This window comes from Diabrotica undecimpunctata, chromosome 1 (genome assembly GCF_040954645.1).
Source record: "Diabrotica undecimpunctata isolate CICGRU chromosome 1, icDiaUnde3, whole genome shotgun sequence".
Taxonomy (NCBI): domain Eukaryota; kingdom Metazoa; phylum Arthropoda; class Insecta; order Coleoptera; family Chrysomelidae; genus Diabrotica; species Diabrotica undecimpunctata.
Genome location: NC_092803.1, coordinates 20,076,615 through 20,084,347, shown reverse-complemented (window position 1 = coordinate 20,084,347; position 7,733 = coordinate 20,076,615). Strand labels below are relative to the sequence as shown.

Below are 7,733 nucleotides of genomic sequence, written 5' to 3'. Positions count from 1 at the left end.
ATTTTCGGGAAACTTAGAGATCCAGAACCAAAAAAAGTCTTAGAGGGATATCGTGTCAGACTCGTTCTAATGAAGCGATACTCAAAGTTTGAAGAGAGTATCAATCATAAACTTTTTTCCCGACGGACACTAACTATAAGTAGGTAAATAAATCAGTGTACATTTTATGTTTTCTAATTATTTAATGGTTTGCTTATATTAGCAGATTAATTGCATATAGTAATTTAATCATAATAGTGTTTACGTTACTGGTTTAATTAATATGTCTTAAATATTTGCACTCCCAATGGGCACTTGCTTATATTGACTACGTTTTTATCTGTTATTTTACGGCCATATTCAGTTTCCAATGCTTTAAAACGTTCGTAATAGTTCATTATTGACAAGATCCGTTTTGATTTTTCGCCAAATGATTAAATTAAAGGCTCGGTCACATGAGGCGCTAGGAGATACTGAACTAGAGAGTAATGTGATGTGAACATAGATGTCACTAGGAAAATATACCCGATCAAATCTGTTTTAAAATGTATTATGGATACATATGCTAAGTGGACTGAAGTAGTGCAGAACACAAGCAGGACTTAGCTCTGAATTTCATAAGCATCACAAAAATGATTCAGCAAACTCATATAGAATTGGCCAATATTTAACGTTTAAAATACTAACAGACGAAGATGAACTTTTAGTGATAAAGTGCACGTACCGCTGCTTGTTGGTGCAGAAAACGCCGCTCTCTATAAAATGATATACATAATTAATTATCAAAATCATCTGAACTTTTGTCGTGGTTTAGTTTTTACTTTGTTCATTTATTCTATAGTTGTTACATTTTGTTTATAATCAGTCGTTTCTGCGCGCAAAGTTTTATAGTTTTATTTTTATTTTAGGTTTGCGTCAGAACGAGATTAAAACGAAATCCGAAAGATCATTGGTAACACACACACGAGAAAATTCGTATAAATGTGAAACATGTTTGAAGGAATTTACTGCATTAAGATATTTAAAAAAACATTTAAGGATACATACAGGAGTAAAGCCTTACAACTGCAGAATTTGTTTTAAGCAATTTAGACAGAATGTCCATGTAAAAACTCATTTAAGAATACACACTGGAGAAAAACCTTACAAGTGTGAAATTTGTTCTAAGCAATTTAGTCGAAATGATTATTTGAAAAATCATTTAAGAATACACACTGGAGAAAAGTCTTACAAGTGCGAAATTTGTTCTAAGCAATTTAGTCAAATTATACACTTTGAAAGGCATTTAATAATACACACTGGCGAAAAGCCTTACAAGTGTGAAGTTTGCTCCAAGCAATTTAGTCGAATTGGACATTTGAAAATGCATTTAAGGGTACACACTGGCGAAAAGCCTTACAAGTGTGAAATTTGTTTTAAACAATTTATCGAAGCAGGAAATTTAAAAAAGCATTTAATGATACACACTGGAAAAAACCCGTACAAGTGTGAAGTTTGTTCTAAGCAATTTAGTCAAATTGGACATTTGAAAAATCATTTAAGGATACACACTGGCGAAAAGCCTTACAAGTGTGAAATTTGTTTTAAGCAATTTATCGAAGCAGGAACTTTAAAAAGGCATTTAAGGATACACAAAGGAGAAAAGCCTTACAAGTGCGAAATTTGTTCTAAGCAATTTAGTCAAATTGGACACTTGGAAAGGCATTTAATAATACACACTGGCGAAAAGCCTTACAAGTGTGAAGTTTGCTCCAAGCAATTTAGTCGAATTGGACATTTGAAAATGCATTTAAGGGTACATACTCCCAAAAAGCCTTGTAAGTGTGAAATTTGTTTTAAGCAATTTATTGACGCAGGAACTTTAAAAAAGCATTTAAGGATACACACTGGAGAAAAGCCTTACAAGTGTGAAATTTGTTTTAAGCAATTTATCGAAGCAGGAACTTTAAAAAGGCATTTAAGGATACACACTGGAGAAAAGCCGTACAAGTGTGAAATTTGTTCTAAGCAATTTATTGAAGCTGGACATCTAAAGAAACATTTATGGATACACACTGGAGAAAAGCCTTACGAGTGTGAAGTTTGTTCTAATAAATTTAGTCAAATTGGACATTTGAAAAGGCATTTAAGGATACACACAGGAGAAAAGCCTTACGAGTGCGAAATTTGTTTTAAGCAATTTAGTCAAATTGGACATTTGAAAAAGCATTTAAGAATACACACTGGAAAAGTGTGTTAAGTGTGTTAATAAGTGTTAAATTTGTTGTAAGCAAATTATTCAAACAAGTAATTTGAAAATACAGTTGTGATTGGATTACACACTTAGGAAAATTCTTAAATCTATTTTAAGCAGATTACTGAAAATAATAATTTATAGAAGCATTTGACAACGCACACTAGAGATTAATATTTAAAATATAAATTAGTTCTAAGATAAAATTTATTTATGAAATTAGTGGTCATTTGACTGATCAATTTTTAAATTAAACCATAAAAAATACAACAGTATATTAATTTCCACAAAATATGGCCAACTTGAAATGTCTGCTGCTGCTGAAATAGCCACCACGTTACTGTGCACCATTTTGATCAATGCGCAGTTTTAGGTGCCTCTGAACTAGTGCTGTCGTTCTGCAGTGTTTGCTGTTTATCTTGTAAAGGTATACCCAAACTTATTCGGAAAATTGAAAGCTTCCAAAATTCAATATTTGTTTTGAAAAGAAAATGTTAGAAATTAAGATTGAAAAAAGTAATAATTCTTTCTCTATGGATGATGTAGTAAACAAGCTTCATGAGCGGGAAAAGGGATTTAAAAACGTTATGATTCTTAATCTGCCTATAAATATGTTAAAGTAATCTTTTCTTAGATAAGTGATGCTCTATGTTTTAAGAACAGGCAAACTATCGGTCGCGAAAAAAATATCTTTGCTGTTTTAGGTTAGACTAAAGGTTTTATTGTTTTAAATCTTTGATACCCACAGAAATGGGGCATCTGACAGGCCTTTCTGAGGTGATACCGCTTTAGTAGTGGTGGCTTTTGCACCTTTCTTATAGCTAATCCTCTAGTCTCGTCTCGAAATATGTGTCCATTTATCGAGCTAATGAGTAATGACCTTGGTTTTTGGCTGCTGATTTGCAAACGGGGTTTGCTTACGTCGCCAGCCAACCATTCGTAGGGTTTTTCCACCACGCCCGTTCCTAACGGTACACGGCCTCAATACGCAGGAATCTCAGTTGCTCCATCTGGGGTTACAGTGTCAAAATTTTCTGTTCCTGAACGTTTCTGAATTCATAGCATTTAAAACGTACTAATTTTTAAATCATCGTGTACCTTTTAATTCCGAGAACCAATAATAGTTATAGTGCCGTCGACGGAACTTCTTTTGCGATTTTACTATTTGACTGGTGAAAATTTTCGGGAAACTTAGAGATCCAGAACCAAAAAAAGTCTCAGAGGGATATCGTGTCAGACTCGATCTAATGAAGCGATACTCAAAGTTTGGAGAGAGTGTCAATCATAAACTTTTTTCCCGACGGACACTAACTATAAGTAGGTAACCAATCAGTGTACATTTTGTGTTTTCTAATTATTTAATGGTTTGCTTATATTAGCAGATTAATTGCATATAGTAGTTTAATCATAATAGTGTTTATGTTACTGGTTTAATTAATATGTCTTAAATATTTGCACTCCCAATAGACACTTGCTTATATTGACTACGTTTTTATCTGTTATTTTACGGCCATATTCAGTTTCCAATGCTTTAAAACGTTTGTAATAGTTCATTATTGAGAAGATCCGTTTTGATTTTTCGCCAAATGATTAAATTAAAGGCTCGGTCACATGAGTCGCTAGGAGATACTGGACTAGAGAGTAATGTGATGTGAACATAGATGTCACTAGGAAAATATACCCGATCAAATATGTTTTAAAATGTATTATGGAAGACCATATGCTAAGTGGACTGAAGTAGTGCAGAAAACAAGCAGGACTCAGCTCTGAATTTTATAAGCATCACAAAAATGATACAGCAAACTCATATAGAATTAGCCAATGTTTAACGTTTAAAATACTAACAGACGAAGATAAACTTTTAGTGATAAAGTGCACGTACCGCTGCTTGTTGGTGCAGAAAACGCCGCTCTCTATAAAATGATATACATAATTAATTATCAAAATCATCTGAACTTTTGTCGTGGTTTAGTTTTTACTTTGTTTATTTATTCTATGGTTGTTACATTTTGTTTATAATCAGTCGTTTCTGCGCGCAAAGTTTTATAGTTTTATTTTCATTTTAGGTTTGCCTCAGAACGAGATTAAAACGAAATCCGAAAGATCATTGGTAACACACACACGAGAAAATTCGTATAAATGTGAAACATGTTTGAAGGAATTTACTGCATTAAGATATTTAAAAAAACATTTAAGGATACATACAGGAGTAAAGCCTTACAAGTGCAGAATTTGTTTTAAGCAATTTAGACAGGATGTACATGTTAAAACTCATTTAAGAATACACACTGGAGAAAAACCTTACAAGTGTGAAATTTGTTCTAAGCAATTTAGTCGAAATGATTATTTGAAAAATCATTTAAGAATACACACCGGAGAAAAGCCTTACAAGTGCGAAATTTGTTCTAAGCAATTTAGTCAAATTGGACACTTGGAAGGGCATTTAATAATACACACTGGCAAAAAGCCTTACAAGTGTGAAGTTTGCTCCAAGCAATTTAGTCGAATTGGACATTTGAAAATGCATTTAAGGGTACACACTGGCGAAAAGCCTTACAAGTGTGAAATTTGTTTTAAACAATTTATCGAAGCAGGAAATTTAAAAAAGCATTTAATGATACACACTGGAAAAAACTCGTACAAGTGTGAAGTTTGTTCCAAGCAATTTAGTCGAATTGGACATTTGAAAATGCATTTAAGGGTACACACTCCCAAAAAGCCTTGCAAGTGTGAAATTTGTTTTAAGCAATTTATTGACGCACGAACTTTAAAAATGCATTTAAGGATACACACTGGAGAAAAGCCTTACAAGTGCGAAATTTGTTCTAAGCAATTTAGTCAAATTGGACATTTGAAAAATCATTTAAGGATACACACTGGCGAAAAGCCTTACAATTGTGAAATTTGTTTTAAGCAATTTATCGAAGCAGGATCTTTAAAAAGGCATTTAAGGATACACACTGGAGAAAAGCCGTACAAGTGTGAAATTTGTTCTAAGCAATTTATTGAAGCTGGACATCTAAAGAAACATTTATGGATACACACTGGAGAAAAGCCTTACGAGTGTGAAGTTTGTTCTAATAAATTTAGTCAAATTGGATATTTGAAAAGGCATTTAAGGATACATACTGGAGAAAAGCCTTACGAGTGCGAAATTTGTTTTAAGCAATTTAGTCAAATTGGACATTTGAAAAAGCATTTAAGAATACACACTGAAAAAGTGTGTTAAGTGTGTAAATAATTGTTAAATTTGTTGTAATCAAATTATTCAAACAAGTAATTTGAAAATGCAGTTGTATTTTACACACTTATAAAAATTCTTAAATTTATTTTAAGCAGATTACTGAAAATAATAATTTATCGAAGCATTTGACAACGCACACTAGAGATTAATATTTAAAATATAAATTAGTTCTAAGATAAAATTTATTTATGAAATTAGTGGTCATTTGACTGATCAATTTTTAAATTAAACCATAAAAAATACAACAGTTTATTAATTTTCACAAAATATGGCCAACTTGCCATGTTTGCTGTTGAAACAGCCTCCTTAGATAAAGTCAAGGTATTAATATAATTTTTCTCGTCAGTGCATCTTATCGTTTTGTCTTACTTTTCGATATGGTTAGCAAGTGCTCCAGGTGTGGAGATACTCTTGCTAAGTTCGTCACGTGTGATAGCCACCACGTTACTGTGCACCATTTTGATCAATGCACAGGTTTAGGTGCCTCTGAACTAGTGCTGTATTATCATAAATTTGTATTGGCATCAATGTGCAAACATACGAGCTGGACACAACACGACGGAAGCAGTGGAAATACGACGTGGAGTGAGGCAAGGATGTATTCTATCGCCTCTACTTTTTTGTATCTACTCCGAATATATTTTCAAAGAAGCTTTAGTTGAAGATACAGGCATTAAAATCAACAGAATTAATGTCAACAATCTCAGATATGCAGACGACACATACTTATTGCCTCCAATGAAGAAGACCTGCAACGATTTATAAACAGGGTAACCGAAGCATGTGATGAATATGTGCTAAAACTTAGTACTTCTAAGACAAAACTTATGGTCGTCAGCAAAACGGAGTTACAACCAACGAACGTCAAAGCGTATGGAATAGAGTTAGAAAGAGTCCACAATAATACCTACTTGGGTGCAAACGTTAACGATAACTGGGATATAAATAAAGAAATAAGAATACGCGTTGAAAAAGCCAGAGCCGTCTTCTATAAATTAAAGAAAATTCTAATTAATAGAGATATTAGGTTAAACCTTAAAATCAGACTAAAATGCTACATATTGCTAAAACGATAAAAAATCGAAAATTACGAATTTCGACGGGCCCAGGCCGACGAAGAACATCCTGGCTCCGAAATCTCCGAGAATGGTATCAAGAGACCACCGCTAATTTATTTAGAGCCGCCGTAAACAAAGTTGTTATTGCCAATATGATCGCCAACGTTCGATAATCAGACAGGGTACTGAAAGAAGAAGAAGAACTATTGCTGTTGTTCAAAAAAATTTAAGTTAATTTCTGCAGCGTTTGCTGTTTATCTTTTAAAAGTGTACCCAAACTTATTCGGAAAATTGAAAGCTTTCAAAGTTAAATAATTGTTTTGAAAAGGATGTTAAAACTTAAGATTGAAAAAAGTACTAATTCTTTCTCTATGGATGATGTAGTAAACAAGCTTCATCGGCGGGAAAAGGGATCTAAAAACGGTCTGTTTTTTAATCTTCCTATATATTAAAGTAATCTTTTCTTTGACAAGTGATGCTTTCAGTGTTTTAAAAATAAGCAAACAATCGGTCACGAAAAAAATATATTTATTGTTTTAGGTCAGACTCAAGGTTTTATTGTTTTAAATCTTTGATGCCCACAGAAATAGGGCATCTAAAAGGCCTTTCTGCGGTGATACCGCTTTAATAGAGGTGGCTTTTGCACATTTCTTATCGCTAATCCTCTAGACTCGTCTCGAAATATGTGTCTATCCATCGAGCTAGTGACCTTGCTAATTTGCAAACGGTGTTTACTTACGTCGCCAGCCAACCGTTCGTAGGGATTTTCCACCACGCCCGTTCCTAACGGTAAAGTCAGGTCCAACGATATTTCGTCCGTCGGCAAATTCAAACAGATAATATTTGTATGTTATGAAATTCGAGTAACCGATATCCAGAGACGTATCGCGATATTTTTTGTTTCACCTACGCAAATTTTTTGATACAAGTATTAAATCATAAAATAACAATGTGTAATGTGTATATTATAGGCAAAGAACAGAAAATCTGATTTTGGAAAAACAAGCAAAACGTTATATTTCTTTGTTTTTTAAATGGTTAAAAGTGAAACGTAAAAAAAATTATCACTTTACCACCCTGTCGGAAAAAATACTAGGTGATACAACGGCATCTTCTATAGAGCTTTTTAACGCTTCCCATTTGTTTCAGGCACTGGTATGTCATACAATTTTAAGATATCTACGTCTTTTGTATGTATAGTTATTGGTATATAGTATAT

The 7,733-nt window shown here is 33.1% G+C and overlaps 1 protein-coding gene across 1 annotated transcript in view; it reads left to right on the top strand.

The window, feature by feature from the left end:
* LOC140433779 (uncharacterized) overlaps positions 1 to 5,834 on the top strand; it is a 61,953-nt gene extending 56,119 nt beyond the window's left edge. The window contains exons 2-3 of the mRNA XM_072521775.1: positions 888 to 2,213; positions 4,279 to 5,834. Of these exons, the coding sequence (XP_072377876.1) occupies positions 888 to 2,213; positions 4,279 to 5,441 (2,489 nt within the window). The 3' untranslated portion in view covers positions 5,442 to 5,834. The remainder of the gene's footprint in view (positions 1 to 887; positions 2,214 to 4,278) is intronic.
* Positions 5,835 to 7,733: the final 1,899 nt, after the last annotated feature.